Raw genomic sequence first — 18,311 nt, 5'->3', positions numbered from 1 at the left:
AACTGTTTGATACGCGTGCCTATCTGCCTTCCCTCCTTCCTAAGTTAATTGTAGCGAAGGGTTCAGATGTCGGTCATTTTCGCTTTTCAAAGTCATATATGGTAACTACTAGACATGAGCATCGGCACTGGTCGTCTACTACCTTGATAAAGCGCATGGCTATGTTTCTGTTGGCCTAAACGATTCTTTCTGATCCCGCCACACCTTATCATTACTTGTGCAATATCTTCGGAGCTGCGGCTATATTGACTGCGGTACGTTTCGACGCGGAGAATCTGAAAGAAGCAACTGGACACAATCACTCTCAACCGCTACCGAATCACCAGACACCGGAGTGTTTCACCTCACCCCATGGATCGGAGGCCTACGCAAAGTGGTCATAGCCATGATGTTAGTCATTCGAGGAGTCGCTTCGCTGGGAGGTCGGTTGAGGAAATAGTCGACATCCTCACGAAACTGGACCGTGCAAACTCACAGCCCGATGACAGAGCTCTCGTTCGTGGCACGGAGCCAGAAGGCGCTTCAAGCCCTGGCAGGTATCGATATCGATATTCAGGACCCTCTACAGGTAACCTGCAAGAGACTCCTGACATCGGGATGGGCTTCAACACGAAGGATGATCCGCCTAGGTTGACACACAGAAATGAAGGGACTGGAAAGTCTATCCCTCGTTATCCTGCCCATCGTTCTCGGCCCGGCTCCCCGTCACGTAGTTGGCCTAAACATGCATCAAGGCAATTACAACAACAGAACAACCAACAACCTACAACAATCCAGCCCTCAAATGACCAGTTGAAAAACAAAGTGGTCGATGCCATCCACGATCCTTCCCTCTCAACCAAGGATATCACAGTACGAATTGGTCTTCCCATCGAACAAGACATAAGTCTTGATTTGGAGAGTTTCTGTCGGCTGAGGCGTTTAGGACGCTTTAGCGAAGCCAGGAAAGTTTACGAGTCCAAGCTCGTCCAGCACAGCACTGCTCCATACATTCTTGTGCAATATGCTGAGATGCTCGTTGTTTCCGGTAACTACAGAGGATTCCATGAACTCATCTACCCTGAAGAATCAGCAAGCGCGGCAGATCACAACCTGGCAATCAATTTTGCACTGTTGGAACTGGCCGCACACTCAGAAACGCTCGGATATACCGCCCACGCAATGAAAACCGTCCTGTCAGTTATAAATTCCATGAAGGGAACACAGTTGGTGGGATCAACAGAGGTATGCTGCCTTGTTATGGATCATATACAAGATTTCAACTGCATAACTTACACGTTTGCAGATCCAAATGTTCTCGCTTTGCCTTCAAATAATGTGTTATTTGAAACCAGCTGTCCACGAGGACGTTGTAAGCGAAGCTCTCATTAACGCAAAAACGGTCTTTGAATGGAAATCGCTTTATTCGCGTCTCCTGGGTGAAGCTCGTATCTGGGACTTCAGGGATCTTCTCGTCGGCGCAGCCTCCCTATTTGGATGGGACGAGACCAGTATCATGTTTTTTGGATCCACACCGTTGGATCAGGTACTAAACATGATCCATCAAGACTGGCTCCAAACAGGAGATGACGAGGCGACCGTACTAGGCCTTCTGGACATATTTACGTCTCTCATACTACATGGTCGCCCTTTAGATCCCACTCGTCAGCCGTTGCTGTCATCTTTTGCCGGACATGCCCGAGTTCTCGCCGAAGTGGCTCAGCAGAACAATCCGGATAACATGAACACCCGACCGTTCATTCAGTTCATATTGGCTAAGACGGTGATCGAGATGGTACCAGTACCGAAGCGCCCCGATGGAGTTACTCTACGAAACTTCATGGGACTTCTTCTTGACCAAGGAGATGAAATACAACTACCAGTTTTCGTCCCTCTCTGGCATTCTTCCAAGCCAGGGTGGGGGATGGTTTCAGCTCGTGCGAACCCGGCGCAACGAACTGCTGTTGAGGTGGCCTTAGGAGCAGCAATGCAAGGAGACGACTTCCATCTGCAAGCCCTGGCTTTGAAGATCCTTTGTCTGCAGTCGCAAGACCCGTCCAATCTATTGGACGCCCTTCTTACTTTGCAGCTGAAAACCCAAGGCGACCATGATGGGTTTCTGCGCACATGGTTGGCAAAATATCTCATAGCTGATCATAGTACCGACCATGAAGCCTTGCTGGAAACCCTCGCACAGTCCACGAGATTCGTGGACAGCTCAAAGAGGTACTACATGGCCAATCCCTCGTTAGTCTGGGCCAAAGAAGTCATTAAAGATCATCTTTTGGCGAGAGTCAGCGGCCAAGAACTACATGCTCCAAATTGGGGAAATTGGTTCAATAAACATGGCCGAAACCTCCCTCAATATATAGTGGACTTCATCTATTTTCACTACCACCTTGAGCTTCCTTTGCCAACGCGGGTTTCATTCGAAGTGTCTGAGGGAAAAAAACGCAATTCATGGGAAGGCAAGCAGCCAGAACCTGATGTGGATGGCGATGACGATTGGGGCTACGACAGTGAAGGAAGTCATGATGGTACTGGCTCTATGGACGAAGAACCTCACGACAATACACCTGTTAGACGTTCTGTTTATGCCGATCGCGTTCGCGCAGCACCGAGAGCCCGGATTAATGAACCCTTTCACGATCACCGCAGGTATGACCATATTCAACGACTTCGAAGTCCCGACAAAAACCGATCACCCGCTACAAGGCCTCCTCCCGGTCCAGTAATTCCCCCAGACCTGGTGATAAGAGCGAGTCCTAGCAATCGCCGGGGCCGTCGGAGCCTGTCTCCCAGCACTGTGAGAATCCGGACCCCTTCCCCTGACAATGTACTTGTTAGAAGGCCATCATTTTCTAGTTCAGACCACAGTTGGGGGAGGTTCATGGTTGGAGGAGAAAGGCAACGTGAGTCTCTTGAATCCAAAATCTTTCTTTGGGAGGATGGATATCGCGAAGAACACCCAAGACAAGATATATGTGTTCGAATGACACAATGCAATGATGATGATGATGACGGCAGCATGGTCGTCCATGACGACAATGCCAATCACACAAGGACTGCTAGAGATGACCATATAAAAGTCGGCGTTGACCGACTACAGCACAAGGTCAGGTTTGTGGAATCGGGGCGGCCACAGCTCGGATCTCAAAGGGTTAAAGATGAGAGGCCGGATAACGCAGTGAGGAGCTCCGGTGATCGATGCGGTGACATCGGTTACAGTACACAAGTTCCGAAGTCCGTGAACGTCGATAATCACAAATCCGAGCTCCTTTTCTCATCCAAGATCCTCAAGGATAATACGGTCACAGTATCCGTGCGGAACAGAAAAGACCCGGATAAAGTGGCAAGGTACGAGATTGAATCCACAGGTATTCAGGATATAACCTTGGAAGACAAAATGCCCATTCCTACGACAGTATCAGGCCGTCTTAATCAACGAGACGCCAAGGCTGAGGTGAGAGAACAACAAGCTGTACCTTCTCAACAAGAGAGTACTCCTCCGAGGTCTACTTCCTCAGAGTCTAGTTCCATAGACCTGGACTCTACTTTGTCGATGTCTGCTTGGATGGAATCACGAACGCTCAACCAAAATCACGGTTCCAGACCCTCCCAACCTATTTCAACGTCACACGATAGCAACACTTTGAATGACATTGAGGTAGAGCGGCCGGAGTATGTAACTACGAAGAAACAGGATTTGGCCAGGAGTACAGCGAAGTCGCAGATTCTGCCAGGAGGTCGATCCAGCACGGTAAGCAGGGCGAGCAAGCGGGCAGAATCTCCAAAAGGTGAAGAGACGCAGAATGAGTGGCCGACGGTCGATGCGGAGGAGCGGCCTGGTTATACTAATGAAACCAGCAGCTCTCTTTCTGAAAAGGCCCTGAACGAGTTGAACGCAGATTCGACCGAACGGCAGCAGAGACCGAGAGACTCGAATACGATAGCCGCGATAGCTTCAAACGAAGAAGCCAGGGGCGTGAACGACGATACCAATAACGGCCTGTCGGTGGAAAGCCTTCAAGAATCGGAGTCTGGTGGTGGCGTTGACGAGGACTTGGCAAATGTGAGCGGGATGCACCAGGTTCCGAAACCCCTTTCGCGACGCCCGACGGTCCAAGACGACTCCGACGACGACTTCATGATTAGATGTAGAGATTATAGAAGAGAGGACTCTTTCTGCAGCGACCAAAGGCTAGAGTCAGAGCCAGTCAAAGATTTTCAAGTAGGCGCTATAAAGATTCCCCTGGACAGATATGCAGACTCATATGCGATTGAAAGTACTAACACTATGCAGGCGCAAAACACGGTGTCCAGCGATGATGAAAGACTATACTTATAACGGAGATTGCGAACGGATAGATAATAAGCTTGGCAGCTGAGCTCACAGAAAGTTTAAGCACCAAACCCTAACTATTCGGGATACTGAGGCTTTTTCAAGATGACGGGAAGAATATTCGATTATATCTCGATTTTTGATTTTGTTCATTCATTGTCTTTCTCACATTTTAATAGACTCCAGGTTAAGTCAAGCACCAATTCTCTCTATCAGTGGCTTGTTGAAGTCATAGAATGTATACCGAGTACCTTGACCCTCTTCTCTTGCAAGTGCCCTTTCTGTGCCTCGGCTCTTTGGTCAGGGGGGGCAGCAAGGGAACAAATGACCTGCCCTTGCAGCAAAGGTGGCGGGGCAACACCCATCTGCTGGGTACCTTATGGCCAGAGACGATGATTCTTGTGACTCGGGCAAAAGTCAGTCATAGATTTCTTCTGGAGAGACACAAGGTTACGGGAGTTTCTTTATGGTGATTGAAGTCGACATGTTCAGCAGCTTGTGCCACTTGAACGCATGTGATTTTGAAGCACTTAGCCGATGAGGTAAGGACGGCGCCAGAGGTACCTCTACACCTCTACAGTCGAACCCCCTGAAACTGCATACTCCAGATTCTGCATATATGCTAGTTAGTGCATAGATTTTCCAGGTCTGAAATCGCCATTCTTGCCCTAGCGCCGCCTCTAGAAACTGCATATACGCCATTTAGTGCATGGATTTTGACGGTCTGGATTACATGCAGTTTCAGGGGGCTCGACTGTAAGTACCTAGCACAGCGCCAAGACGCCCAAGATCCCAACAAAACGCACAGTGACAGGCGGGAGTGACAGGGTCCCCATCCATCTCTTTGACTTTCCTGGTCTGGACTGCCAGGATGCCATGGATGCCTCCCGCAATTGTCGTGGTTGTCCAGCTCGACAAAAAGAGAGGCGGTCCCGAATACCTACACTACGTACTTGACGCTTCCGAAAGCACGAATGACAACATCGCACATGGCACCACACCCTCATTTGGTGGTCCCAACGTCCATCGTGTAGATCAAGGAGGAAGAAGCTGTTGCTTCTCCTGATACCATTGTGACATTGTCCCAACTTCTCTCTCTTTGCATGACCTTTGGCCGTGATCATATATAACACCTATCCGCCTGAGACTCGTCTCGTGCTGGCCTCTACCGTTCCCATCGTAACGATCCAGCTGTCAAGGCCTGGGGCTGCGGACTGCTGTTCGCTGCTGCACGTTGACGGTTGCAGCTTTGTCGACCTGACCTTGTCAAAGCTCTAGACTTCCAGGGTCCATTTGACAACCTACATACCTTATTTATCTCCGCCTCTGCCTCCACTAGAAGCAACCTCGACCCTGGACCCCTTCCGTCGTCCTTTGGGCAGCCAATCTGCCACATAAGCTATCGTACATATAGTCAGAGCTTCCCAAACACCGTCACCGACAGAAGCTTGTGTACTTTCCGCAGTAATCAACAAACCTCCTAACAAACCACGCCGCCGCCGCGTCGATATGCGGGATCCCTTCCCGTTCCCCCCGATTCCGGCTCTGGCCAAGGCCACCCAGCCATGGGCCGACCGTCTCTCTTTGCCGACCCTGCCGCTCCATATCCATGAAGTCATTGGCGCCGCCGCCCTCTACACCTTTGTCCACGTCGTCGTCTCGCCCATCGTGTCCAACCTTTTCTTCTCCAAGTACTACCCCAAGCACTCGCGCTCCAAGAAGGCCAACTGGGACACCCACGTCGTCTCGCTCGTCCAGAGCACCCTCATCAACGTCCTGGCACTATGGGTCATGTACGCCGACAAGGAGCGTGCCGCCATGGACTGGGAGCAGCGCATCTGGGGTTACACGGGTGCCTCGGGCATGATCCAGGCTTTGGCCTGTGGCTACTTTGTTTGGGACTTGGGCATCACGCTGCTGAACTTTGATATCTTTGGCTTCGGTCTTCTCGCCCACGCTGTCAGCGCACTTGTGGTCTACTCATTTGGATTCGTACGTTCTTTGTGCTCCTCCCCTCCCAACCCAACTCACAACTCTTACCAGCAACTAACAATGCCCGTCAACAACCAGAGACCCTTCCTCAACTACTACTCCACGACCTTTATCCTCTACGAGCTCTCGACACCCTTCCTTAACATCCACTGGTTCTTCGACAAGCTCAACATGACCGGCTCCCGTGCGCAGCTGTACAACGGCATCGCCCTCCTCGTCACCTTCTTCGGCTGCCGGCTGATCTGGGGCACCTGGCAATCCATCGAGGTCTACAAAGACATGTGGAAAGCCGTACACCGCGCGCCCACCCCGGAGTACATCCAGTCCTACTACAACACCACCAGCTCGACCATCGATGCCGAGAACGTGATGCTCTTCGCCGCCAAGCCTGAACCCATCCCCGTGTGGCTTGCTCTGCTGTATGTGGCTAGCAACTTGACGCTGAACACGCTGAACTGGTATTGGTTCTTCAAGATGATTTCGGCGGTGAGGAAGAGGTTTGTGCCTCAAGACGAGACGAAGGAGGAAAAGTCTGATGTCGCTGCTGGTAAGGGGGAGGAGAAGGGGGCCAAGTCTACCGCTACCGAACAAGCCAAGCGCCCCGTAATCGTCAACAGACACCGTCGTCAGAACTCGATCGAGGATCTCATCCCCGACAACGAGGAGCTCCGCGAGGGGACGATCCAGTAGGACTAGCGCGCCTTTTCAGGACTCCCTTTTCCTACGCGCCCGCCATCCTCACCACCTGTGGACGGGGACGCGGTTGTCCATAGCAGCAGCAGCGCCAGCGGGAATCACGACGATGATCCGTCCCTACCGGCGCTGAGGCGTGTTATCGAGGCCATGAGCGCAGGTCATAATGGTAATAGAGACCTAAGCTCGAGTTGTTACCGTTGCCACGTCCTGAGAGCGGGAACGGAGAAGAGCCTCTGCTGCTGCTGCTAAGGGACGTGATGCCGAGAAACTATGTCAGGACTATACAAAGGAACTAGAGAAGAGACAAAGATACGGAGGGGGAGGTCCATTTTAGACTGACAAGCGCTATGACCACAGAATGTCGGATGACGAGAGGAGACGAAGGAATCAAGAGGCCGGTATAGAGACGGACTAGGCGCCAGTGTCGAATTCATGGGGACAATCACGGTGTTTTACTCGCCATATCTCTTTTGGATACATCGTCAAACGGGGTAGATGAGTTGGAGAGGTTTGACCAGCGGACTCACGGAGTGAGGTTACTCTATATAATCAGTCTTGCAAGCGTTTCTTACTTTAACAATGGGACAAGGATCAATCAAAGCGTCATATGCATTGGCTTTTGTATGGTAGGTAGGTAGGTAGGCAGGTAGGTAGGTAGGTAATATCTAAGATATGCACTCATGATATTGGCTTAGGGTCATTTAGGGTAGTTTGTAGAATAGGTAAATGAGAATAATAGACGATTGATACAAGGCCCTTCCTTACTCTCAGTATCCTCGGCGAAGTGCGTCTTATAGTGAAGTAATGTTGATGAATACCTAGCTAGATTGAAAAACCCACAAGTCCCTACCTATTGCTTACTGAGGATCCTATATCATTACACTTTTACATCATGTACTGTGGGTTGATGCGTGCGTCCAACACGTCTGGACGAAAGTAATACAATATTAGAGTTAGGGACGAAGCAGGAAGACGAGATGACTCAGTCTATTACACGAGAAAGAATTGTGTATATCTAGGGCCTCTGATATGCGATGACAGCAGTCCAAATAGGATAAAAGGTAAGACCTGAAAGACCAGATGGCAGGTAAATAAGATCTTTAGTACTGCGACATGTGCTGGCATGATGTGCCGTCACAGTCACATCAAGTACAATCGTAACGATACGTTCAAGTTTATCCACCATCGGTATGGTAAGAATAGAAGAAGAAGCAAGTGCCGTCGTTTGATACATACATACGTGGCAACTTTGTTGGGACTTTTGAGAGTTTTCATTCACATCCAAGAAGACGGAGGTAACCCGAAACTTGACAATCCATCTTAGTAATTATCATATTAAAAAGTTATCCATCTTATTATAAAAAAAAAGATTGCAACGATGCTATGCGATCCGCGGTGCTGCTGCTGCTTCTACTGCTTCTACTGCCTCTTCTTCCTCTTCTCCTTCTGTTTCGTCGGCGTGTGTCTAATTGTGTTTGTTTGTCTCGGAGAACTCGCTAATGCTTTGCACCACACCTCACACCTCACTAGGTACCTTTCCCACCATGGAACTTACCACCAACCAACCTTCCCAATTCCGCTCGCATTTGCGTTTCCTTTCACCGAGTTCTCTTCTTCACTCCAGATTCACCTCGCTCTGCATCACCCATTTCTTGGGTAGTCCGCACAGTCTATTAACAACCAGCCCCAACCAAGCAACAAAACTAAACCCAACCACTGCACGCTCAACCACTCACAAGAATCCGACAAAGCCTACATGAATTGTATGGAGAAAGCTTAGAAACCGAACGGGTTATCGGGAGCTAGGAAACTGTTAGCACATTTCCTTTTACTACAACAAGACATGCCTTTTATGCGGGCAAAACTTACTAGCAGCAGCCAAGTTGGCTCTCCTCCCCGTCGCCTGCGGCGCCAGTTTCTTCGCATCACCACTAATACCGAACCTCACAGGCGGCGCCGGCCCCGTCTGCTGCGGCACCAACGGCTGCTGATGCTGCTGGGGTCCGTTTCCAAAGCCCTGAGTGAAGCTCATGCCCGTAGCCTGAGGCTGGAGAGGAGGCGGCAGTCCACCACCGACGTGACCGTAACCGGTCGGCTGGGGCATAAAGGGTTGCGGCTGTTGTTGAGGGAATTGACCGAAGCCGGTTTGCTGGGGCTGCATGCCTGTCATCATGGGTTGTTGTTGCTGCTGCATACCAAAGCCGGTAGGCTGGGGCATGAAGGGTTGTTGTTGAGGGGGGAATTGGCCGAAGCCGGTCTGCTGGGGCTGCATGCCCGTCATCATAGGTTGCATGCCCGTCATCATAGGCTGTTGCATCTGTTGTTGCTGGGCCTGCATCTGGGCGGTGTACTGCTGCTGAAGACGTTGCTGGGCGAGATCGCCGAGGCTCTGGCCAGGAGGAGCAATCTGGGGTGCCTGGAAACCGGTCATCTGAGGCTGGATAGGGGGTGGCGTGAAGGCGCTGGGTTGAGCGGACTGAGGCGCCGAGAGGGGGCGAGATGGAGGTGGAGCAACAAGACCACCCGGGGCCGCAGTGAACTGAGGAGCAAGAGGTCTTTGACGGGCAATGTTTTGAGGAAGGATCTGTGCACCAACAGCAGGAGGTTGCATACCGGTGAAGAAGCCGGGAGTGGCGCCGGTAAGCTGAGGGACCTGTGCAGGAGCAGCAGCAGCCGGAGCTGGAGCCGCGGAGGGCGGAGGCAACGTGATGGCCGGTTGCACAACTGGCGGAGGAGCGACCTTCTCGGGTTCCAAAGGCTGGGTAAGCAACGACAACTCCTGCATCGACTTGGTAAGAGCCGCCGGCGGAGGGGGGGCCGGCGCGTCAACCAGAGCTGGCGCAGCAGGGGCTGGAGCGGCAGCGGGTGCCGCCGCAGGAGCGGGAGCAACGGCTTGCGCAGCCGGCTCAGGGGTTTTCGTCTTGGTAGGCTTGACATCCCAAGCATCATCATCAAAGCCACTGGAAGGCTTCGAGGCAGACGGTGTTGGCGTAGCCGCAGCCGTAGGAGATGATGACTTGCCACTACCAGCACCCGAGTCCTTAGAGAAAGCGTTGGGATCAACGGTGTTGCTGACCTCGACGGGGGGCGCCGGCCTGCCCTTCTTCGTGTTGTTGCGGAGCGCACCTCCTGGCCCAGAGAAGAGTCCTCCCTCGCCCTCTTCGCCTTTCTTGTTCCGCATGTACTTGTTGTCCAGGTACCGCATGACCTTGATAATATCACCTTCACGCAAGCCCAAGTTCCTCAGCACAGTAGCATCAACATCTGGCAAGACACTTTCGTCGATAGCCTCCCGCAGGAAAGCTTGAGAATACCGTTCGCACAAACCAACCTGTATGTCACAACCAAGGAAGAAGTTAAACCAGTCGTAGTCGGGCTTCTTCGAGGAATCGATGGTGGCGCCAACCCGGGAGCTGGAACCACGGTCTCTTTCCCTGTCGCGCGTCGATCGACTAGACCTCGAAGACTCACCGGCGGATCGCTTGTTCCTAAGATCGGATAGGGGCTTGTCTTCGTCGAGAGATTCGCCAGTTACGCGCTCCACGTACTCGAGATCCTCAACTGACATCTTCGAGACGGGCACGGCGATCTGCACACCGTTCATCTTGTGGAGCCTGATCTTGCCATCCTTGACACCGAGGAACTGGGCCTCAACGCTGAAGGACTTGGATCGATCGGTCCATGTTCGCACTTTGGAAGGATCGGGCTCTGCGACAAACTGTCAGTATTCTGCATACTCTGAAAGAAAATCTGGACATGGGTGTACTTACTCGACTTGCTTGACGACTTGGAGCTGCTGTTCTGACCGGGTTCGCGCCTACTGCTTCGCTGTTTTCCTCTCCTGTTATCATCTGTGGCCGGCAAACTACTATTTCGTTCTTGCAATTGCAATCCTGGGCCTACCTCAGAGTTCCTCTTCTGCTTCTCCTTCTCTTCCTCGCGCTGGGCAGCCTTGATAGCCTCCTTGGTTAAGCGCGCCTCTTCCAGGCGGTTCTTCTCGACTTCCGACATGCCCACGGCAATACCGGTAACGGCCGTCTCCGGCTCTTCCCACACGCCGTTGATCTCAATGTAGCTGCTGGGAACCACACCCTCCTTGCCGTTCTTGACGCGACGCACCATCCACCACTCGTCACTCTTGGTATCGTCGAGAATAACTACCTCATCACCAACGCCGACAGTAACCTCGTCCTCACCCTGAGCCATAAAATCATACAGCACAGCACCCTTCTTCTTCTTGCCTCCGGCTCCCGCGGCAATGATCTCCTTGAGTCCCTCGAGGCGCACAGTTCCGGCCATGTCGCCCAGCATCGCGACGATCTCTTCAGCGGTGTCCTTGGCGCCCGCATGAAAGTCAACGCTCTTGCTTGGTCGTACGAGCTCCATAAACACGTGCTTGCCCTCCCGAGAGTAGTGTGTCATGCAATCGGCCCGCCATTCCTGCGATGGACCGTCGTGGGAATGTTCCGGCGCTATGAGAATCATTCCCGTCCTCAGGTTGATGCCCAGCGTGGTAGGCATCTTCTTCTTCTTGCCCATCACCGACGTCATCTCGTTGATGTTGTACATGTGGAAACCGCCAGGGGTAAGCGCGGCGGTCTGAGGAGGAGGAGCCTGGGAGGTTCGCGGGCTAATGCCATAGTCGTCGGTGTCGTGGGCTGCTGACTGAGCGGGCGGCGGCACCGGTCTGTAGGATTTTTGCTCCGGAGCAATTTGCGAATCGCCCCGCGGGCGGCTCGGAAGCGGCGGGGACCTTACCTCATTTTCGTAATCTTCCGAAGCGTATGACTGTCGCTGGGGCTGGGGAACACTGATAGGCGCTGGAGGTTGGAAAGAAGAGCGGTTGGCCATAACTCCGGCGATGGCGGCGGCAGCAGGGTTGGAAGCGGCGACAGGGGTGCTTGGCTCGGAGGGCACACTCCTGGCGGGCAGGGGCGGGCTGGCTACATCGACGCTGACGCTGGGTGTCCTCTGCGGAAGAGGAGGAGGGGGGGCAGTCGCTTCTTCCTCCTCCTCGACCTGGCCAGCCTGGCCATCGCCCAACTCGATGTAGTTGGCGGGCGCGAAGCCGTAGTCGCCATCGTGGCCAACAAGGATCCAATCGGGGTCGGAAGTGTCGAAGACTGAGAGCTGCGCATCCTCGGGGAAGGAGAGCTCTTCGTCGGTCTGACGCGTGTACTCGTAGAGCGCGCGAGCGTATGATACGGGTTTCGCCTGGCGTCATGGTGTGCGCGGTCAGTTCAAGTGATCCATCTGAATGCCAAGGCCAGCCAGCTTGCTATCCTCCAAGCAGGTACAAGTGCCCAGATGACACTGCACGCAATCCAGATCTAGACCTCGGACCACATTACATACCTCCTCAATGTAGTTGTTGGGGATCAAGCCGACGGGCTCGTCATCGTCGGCAGCATTGGCCTTCTTCTTCGCCTTCCACCAATCGTCCTCCTGACTCTTTTCCAACACATAGAGAATGTCGCCCTCGGAGATTGTCAACTCGCCCTCGCCCTGGGGCGTGTAATCGTAAATGGCCCTATAGACGCCGAGGAAGCCCATGGCTGCTGCGGGAAATCTGCTCGTATGATGCCCTTTGGATGGCAGCCGACATGAACCGACGCAAGGGAGTTGCTGTTGCGAAGAAAGGAATTGGGGAAAACGAAAGGCGCCGTGGTGCGAATGGTGGCTGGTGGTGTGGTATCACAAGTCTTGGTTCTGCCGGGGAAGGGGGGGTGTGTGTGTGTCCGGTAGGAAATGGAATCAAGGAGCGAGCGGCGGCGGCGGCGGCGGCAGCAGCGTGTGAGAGCGGGTGACGCTGGGTTGGTGACGGGTGACGGGGGTGCGGCGCTGCGGCTGCCGGGCAGAAGGTGAACGAGGATGGAAGCTCTTCTAGAGTGTACGGGTGCTCCTGAAGCAAGGGGTAGCCGCTGAAGCAAGCACTGTAGGTATGCCCGCTTGCGCGTAGGATTGCGGCCGGCCAAGGCCCTCCTGTATGGTACCTACGGATAGGTAGCCTGTAATTTCGAGCGAGGGAACGTCGGGAAGATGTCGACGACAGCGAGCACGCGCGGCTGCGGTGACCCTGCGAGGAATTTGACCTTTATCGTGATCAAGAGTCTGGAGTTGCGGTCGAAATGGTCGAGCCAAGGGAGACGTTGGAAATTACTCTATGTCCAAGTCGTGGACCCAAGTGCTCGTTTAAAGGAGCCGGTCCGGGGGGTGTGTGTTCGGGGGGGTGGGGGGGTTCGCTGAATTTGGGGGAATTTAGACGATGCAACGAAGCGGTCGCGAAGACACCGCGATCTTCATGGATGCTATCACCAAAATGTATATTTATGTAATTGCAATGTCCACGGAAAATCCATTCGAGATCAAATCAAGCGTAGGTAGGAAGTGCACTATTGACCCGAGGACAAATGAACACCTTGTTCGTACCTTACAATTTGAAACCCCAAGAACAGGTACGTAACCTCCCAGCGCTGGAGGTGTATGTACCTAGCTTTTATTTGGAATAACCGCAGCGCATTTCGAGGGTTCAGGTCAACCCCAATGACCGACCAACAACATCGAAGCAAGGTACTGGCGCAGGAACGAAGGATTCTTGTCCAAATTGAACCCGAAAGAGTGAGATCGTGCAGGAGCAAGCACAGCCCAGCCGCATCTCGAGCGCTGCTGGTACGGCATAGCACCTGAATAAGTACCTCGAAAGCGCAACTTTCACTTTGTTACACAGTATCTATTGATTGGCCGTAATTGTGGCTTAATTGTGACAGTCAACTTGGGCTCTTCTTCACGCCCAACTTTCCCATCAATCAATCAAGAAACAGCAGCCAGCTGGTCCCGACCGGCAAACCCGGGCATTCATCAGCGATCTACTGTAACCGCACGTGTAGATAGCGTCATATCCCGGGTTTTCCCTCTTGACATTTGGGCGCTTGGTGGATCGTTCATTTCAGGTCGGGGTCCGCTGGGCATGGGAGCCGTTCAGCGGGTGTCGATGTTATTTATACGCCCCCTGAATTGCATTTGTTTCGTCGTAACTCCCTCGCGTACGGTAACGTAATCATCAATACAAGCTAGTAGCAACTATTGTCGACCCCCTTTTTCTTGGTGGAGATACCCTGACCAAAAGTCTAAACGCCAGTTCAACGTAGATTATACCTATATCGATCGAATCACCCTCTGAACTCGGTTCAATATTCTGTCAAGTCTATATAGCATGACTCCAGATACCAGTACCACTTGCATTACCCAGCCAGTCCAGACCCAGAATGGCCCAATGTCTAATATCTTCAACGAAGATGCCCTTCACTCACTCACTCACTCACATACCACCTCCAAACAGTCAGGACAGTCTTGCACAGGCGTACTCCCCACCTCCTGCGCCATCCCCACCGTAGCTTCTGGAGGCTGCATGTCCTCCATATAATCCTCCATCACAATCACGCTCGGTGTGTCCTTCCTTCTCATCATCTCCACCTCGCCGACGAATTCTCCAGATGAGGTGATGTCAGCCACCTACGGCTTAGCATCGCTCTCATGCAACGAACTCTGTCGGGTGCTGGTCTTGCGCCCCTGGCTGCGCGACATCACCCCGGGGAAATACCTAGGTTCGTGCTCGGGGAGATGCAGCTCCCTCATCGAGTCGGTGAGACCAGTGGCGGTTCCTGTTCCTTCGAGCGCGGCACTGGGGAGTCCCAGCTGAGGCGACTGCTGCATGGGGCTGGGAAGGGTCTGGGACTGTGAAAGGGAGTCGTTTCCCCCGTGCGGAGCGGGCTGCAAAGTGCTGGTGTTGAGCGGTGTCTTCGCCTCCCCAATGATAGCCTTCGCAGGCGGCGCCGGAGATTTGGGGGCTGCTTGGGCAACAGCTGCCGCCGATTCGGCTGCGAGGGCATTGTATCTTTCAACCCTGTATTTATTCACTTGTCAGCAGTCGTCCACAGGGTCGACGGAAGTACATAAACTTACATTCCCCTTTCCTCAAGTAGAGTTCTATAGCGGAACTCCTCTCTGCGGTCAGGCACGTTGGTCTTGACCATGGTATTGCCCTGGGCTCCTGGTAAGTCAAAGTTCTTGCCCAGCCACTGCTCCTTGATCGAACGCTCGTAACCACTCTGCTTCACAGAGTTCTTTGCAAGCTCGCACATATCCACGGGGCTGAGCTTGTAGATCTGCGCCGCCACCGCATACTCCTCGATAAGCGGCTCCTTGGTGAACGCAAACTGGAGAGGATCATCCGTGGAGAGCGACACGTTGAGGCCACGCTTGAAGTATTGGTGCATCGGGTTTCTCTCGTATGCCAAGAACAACGCGTTGTTGCTCAATGGCGACATGGCAATACCAATTTTTTCAAGGTAAAAGACGTATTGCAAGACAGGAACCTTGCGCAAGAGAAGACCGTGGCTGATGCTGTGGCAGCACAGAGCAGCGACGGCAAGATGCTCGCTGTCACCCGCTTCACCGCAATGGGGACGGAGGACAAAAGTGTTGAACCCACGCCTCTTGCGCCAATGGTTAAGCGAGGCCATGTTCGCATACAGGTAATAGATCCAGTAGCTGTAAGGAGGGTTCTGCTTGCCGTCCCAAATCTTAGGGACGGGGAACTTCCTGAACAGTCGTCGCTCGACCTTGCTTTCATCGTCGACACTGTCCAAACCAATGACTCTCTGCAGGAAGATGTGCAGCTTGGGGTGGCTGGAGGGATCCTTAGTGACCTCGAACAAGGGCTCGAAGATGTTCCTGACAATTTCCTCAAACGTGTTTACGCCGCCACTAGCTTTGTAGACATCGTAAAGGCGAGGAATCTGGACGAGCCAGCGGACGTTGTGAGAGAACAGCTTGTTGTCGACAACCCAGCTGGCAAGCTTGTCCCACTCATCGAGGGACTTGCCGTAAATAGACACACGCCACTCAACCATCTGGTATTTGCTAGACTCCAGATCCGCAATGACTTCCTTGGTGATTTCGGCCAGGTAGCGTCCGTTGATAAAGTTATCGGTCTTGAGGAAGATGGTACGCAAACGCGACTCGCCGATTGGGTTATACTTGAGGTTGAACTTGTCGAAGCGGTGGAACGAATCCGTGTGAGCATGCATATCCAGCGTGTCGATACTGAGATCGTACGCTGTGAGGTTGAGACTCTCGAATACCTCCGCTAGCGTCAAGTACTTGCCATCTCTGTAAAGCACAATCTCGTCCGGATACTTCTTGATCTTACTCTTGATAAAACGCAAGAGATGCTTCTGGTTCATGCAGGCCGAGTGGTGAACGTGGGTGTCAACCTTTCTGACGTTATAGAAATCACGATGGGGCACCTTCTTGCAGTCGGCCGTCTCATCGTATCCTTCCAAAAGCACATAAAGGTCGAACCGCTTCTCGAGGTACTGAAGACGTCTGAAGGCAAAGCTCTTGCTAGGTCCGTCCGAGGAGACGGACAGGATGGCTTCCAGATCCAAGTAATACTCCCTCAAGGTTGGGATCTTGATAGCTGGCTGATCGGCCTCTTTGTGCTGGTCGTTGCTGTAGATCTGGTAAACACCATTTTCATCCAGTTTATACGTAAAGTCATCCGGACCAGGCACAGGCAACAAGTCCTCAAGCACAAAATCTTCGCCAATATCCTGCCCAGGTTTGCGCCTCTTGCCCGTCCACTTGTATGGGGTGCCAGAGGACCCTTCGTGTTTGTCGTTATTCAGTATCATGCTGTTCGCTAGGCTGTTTCCGGCGCTCCAAGCCGGGCCCGGGGGAGGAGGATAGATGACCCAGTTAGGATCATCCTTAGGGTTATCATGCGGCCCTTGGAGGGACAGATTGATGTACTTTTGCCGAAGATCAATGATCTTCTGAACGCCCTGAAAGATGCCAGTAAGCTCCGCAGTGATCTGAGGGTCTGTGTCCATATAAGTACTGCTTCCAATACCAGAGACCATGCCGGTGTTCAGCAACGTCTCCCGCTGAGCAGCCTGGTTCATCCTCCCCGGCAATGGCGAGCTGCCGGTGACAGTCCGAGTATGACTGTAGCTGCCAGACAGTCGCGGCATCTTTTGCCGGAGCGAGGCCTCGATCAAAGGATCATTGGCAGGGCCGGCCTTAAGCCCAGTGCCCATCGTGGACTCGGGAGACAGGATGGCGCTCTGGGAAGAGTCCGTAGGGATTTGCCTTGTTACAGTGCCGTGACCGTGGCCTGGCGCGATGAATGGGCTGCCAGTGGGAGTAGCGTGGCCGTCTGTAGGAATCTGGTTTCTCTCGACCTGGCTCCGTTGATAGAACAGCTTGGCGTCTGTCTGAGTCATCTGGCGCTCGGTTACGGCGTCGTAGAATGTCGTCTTTTTGGGCATATCTCTGAGAAGCATGCCCTCTTCAATCTCTGCGTCTGTCGAGTGGTTCCCGTTGTTGGCCAGGTCGCCGTGGCTACCAGCGCTGCCAGGCCTGCTGCCAAGGTGGTCATGCTCGATGGTGTTGTCGAACTCTGTGTCACTCGTTTCATGAGCATTGTACTCTTCGTCGTCGGAATCGCGAGCCGGTAGGTGGCTAGCCGCGAAGCTGGGAGACGTCGGGCTTGACGACTGGGTGTCGCGCGCGTATGGGGAGGGTCCTAGCAGGAGATCATCAGACCACGATCATGGAGGCATTGAAGAGCACATTGGTCAAGGACGGGATCATTGCGGGGGACGCTGTGGTTCCTGCAACTTACCACCACACATAGTAGCAGTCTAAAAGCGCAAAGAGAAGGTGAATAGTTGCTGCTGTATTCGGGTGTACACAGCGGAAGGAAGGTGATGACAGCGAGGGGCAGATTTGCAAATTCTGCCCGCTGGATGGAAGCCCCAAACAACGATTGGCCGTTGTCGTCTTTGGGCACAGTCACAGTTTTACCTGTTTGCTTGTTGTCCGACGTATACGACGGGTGACGACCTTTTGACAAGGTACCGAACTTGGCTTGTGTCAGTTGGTGCTGTTCTTTGGTGTAGTGTTTAGGTTTATGTTGGGTTCAAATCTAGAGAGAGGACTACAGAGGAAGAATGACTATCAGAATCGAACGCCCAGACCAAAACCCCTCCAAACTCTGATCAAGACTGATAGTCCGATACGGAGATAGGCCTATAACTGCCCTGCCACACAAAGGTGGTTTAAACTCTTGGTTACCAAAACCACGGGCACCAAGAAGCGAACGGGATCTTCCATCTGCCGCGTCGGATGACGCATCGCAACCCCACCATAAGGCTCTTGCAGAGTTGCAGGGGTGTCTCCCGTCGATGGACCACTAACGAGCTCCCTGCGGTCTCTTTCGGCCCCATTTCTGCACCCA

At 53.0% G+C, this 18,311-nt stretch overlaps 4 protein-coding genes across 5 annotated transcripts; 2 read left to right on the top strand and 2 right to left on the bottom strand.

The window, feature by feature from the left end:
* Window positions 1–22: 22 nt before the first annotated feature.
* On the top strand, window positions 23–4,308 carry NCU02976 (hypothetical protein; the record flags this gene model as incomplete). Its single annotated transcript, XM_960270.3, has 3 exons — window positions 23–1,224; window positions 1,286–4,136; window positions 4,283–4,308. The coding sequence occupies exons 1-3, from the start codon at window positions 352–354 to the stop codon at window positions 4,306–4,308; spliced, it is 3,750 nt and encodes a 1,249-aa protein (XP_965363.3). The 5' UTR covers window positions 23–351.
* Window positions 4,309–5,259: 951 nt separating this feature from the next.
* NCU02977 (DUF887 domain-containing protein) lies at window positions 5,260–7,765 on the top strand. Its single transcript, XM_960271.3, has 2 exons — window positions 5,260–6,313; window positions 6,392–7,765. Exons 1-2 carry the CDS (start codon window positions 5,831–5,833, stop codon window positions 7,001–7,003), a joined length of 1,095 nt encoding a protein of 364 aa, XP_965364.2. The 5' UTR covers window positions 5,260–5,830; the 3' UTR covers window positions 7,004–7,765.
* Window positions 7,766–8,323: 558 nt separating this feature from the next.
* Window positions 8,324–13,155, bottom strand: NCU02978 (the record flags this gene model as incomplete). Of its 2 annotated transcripts, XM_011394748.1 has the most annotated exons (5): window positions 8,324–8,811; window positions 8,879–10,717; window positions 10,780–10,837; window positions 10,913–12,223; window positions 12,365–13,155. In XM_011394748.1, 5 exons carry the CDS (start codon window positions 12,560–12,562, stop codon window positions 8,786–8,788), a joined length of 3,432 nt encoding a protein of 1,143 aa, XP_011393050.1. In that variant the 3' UTR covers window positions 8,324–8,785. The 2 variants fall into 2 exon arrangements, with proteins under 2 accessions (XP_011393050.1, XP_011393051.1); XM_011394749.1 differs by having other exon boundaries at window positions 8,329–8,811; window positions 10,780–12,223; window positions 12,365–12,562.
* Window positions 13,156–14,113: 958 nt separating this feature from the next.
* Window positions 14,114–18,043, bottom strand: NCU02979 (AMP deaminase). Its single transcript, XM_960273.3, has 3 exons — window positions 17,697–18,043; window positions 14,972–17,597; window positions 14,114–14,912 (listed from the first exon to the last, which is right to left on the bottom strand). The coding sequence occupies exons 1-3, from the start codon at window positions 17,704–17,706 to the stop codon at window positions 14,522–14,524; spliced, it is 3,027 nt and encodes a 1,008-aa protein (XP_965366.2). The 5' UTR covers window positions 17,707–18,043; the 3' UTR covers window positions 14,114–14,521.
* Window positions 18,044–18,311: the final 268 nt, after the last annotated feature.

This window comes from Neurospora crassa, linkage group I, assembly GCF_000182925.2.
Source record: "Neurospora crassa OR74A linkage group I, whole genome shotgun sequence".
Classification (NCBI taxonomy): Eukaryota; Fungi; Ascomycota; class Sordariomycetes; order Sordariales; family Sordariaceae; genus Neurospora; species Neurospora crassa.
The sequence above is the reverse complement of the archived record's forward strand: the minus strand, read 5'-3'. Positions and strand labels throughout refer to the sequence as shown.

Coding starts and splice junctions, on each gene's coding strand:
- NCU02977 (XM_960271.3), top strand. CDS start 5,831: ATGCGGGATCCCTTCCCGTTCCCCCCGATTCCGGCTCTGGCCAAGGCC. Junction 6,314..6,391: donor TGGTCTACTCATTTGGATTC/GTACGTTCTTTG, acceptor GTCAACAACCAG/AGACCCTTCCTCAACTACTA.
- NCU02979 (XM_960273.3), bottom strand. Junction 14,913..14,971: donor CTACTTGAGGAAAGGGGAAT/GTAAGTTTATGT, acceptor GAATAAATACAG/GGTTGAAAGATACAATGCCC.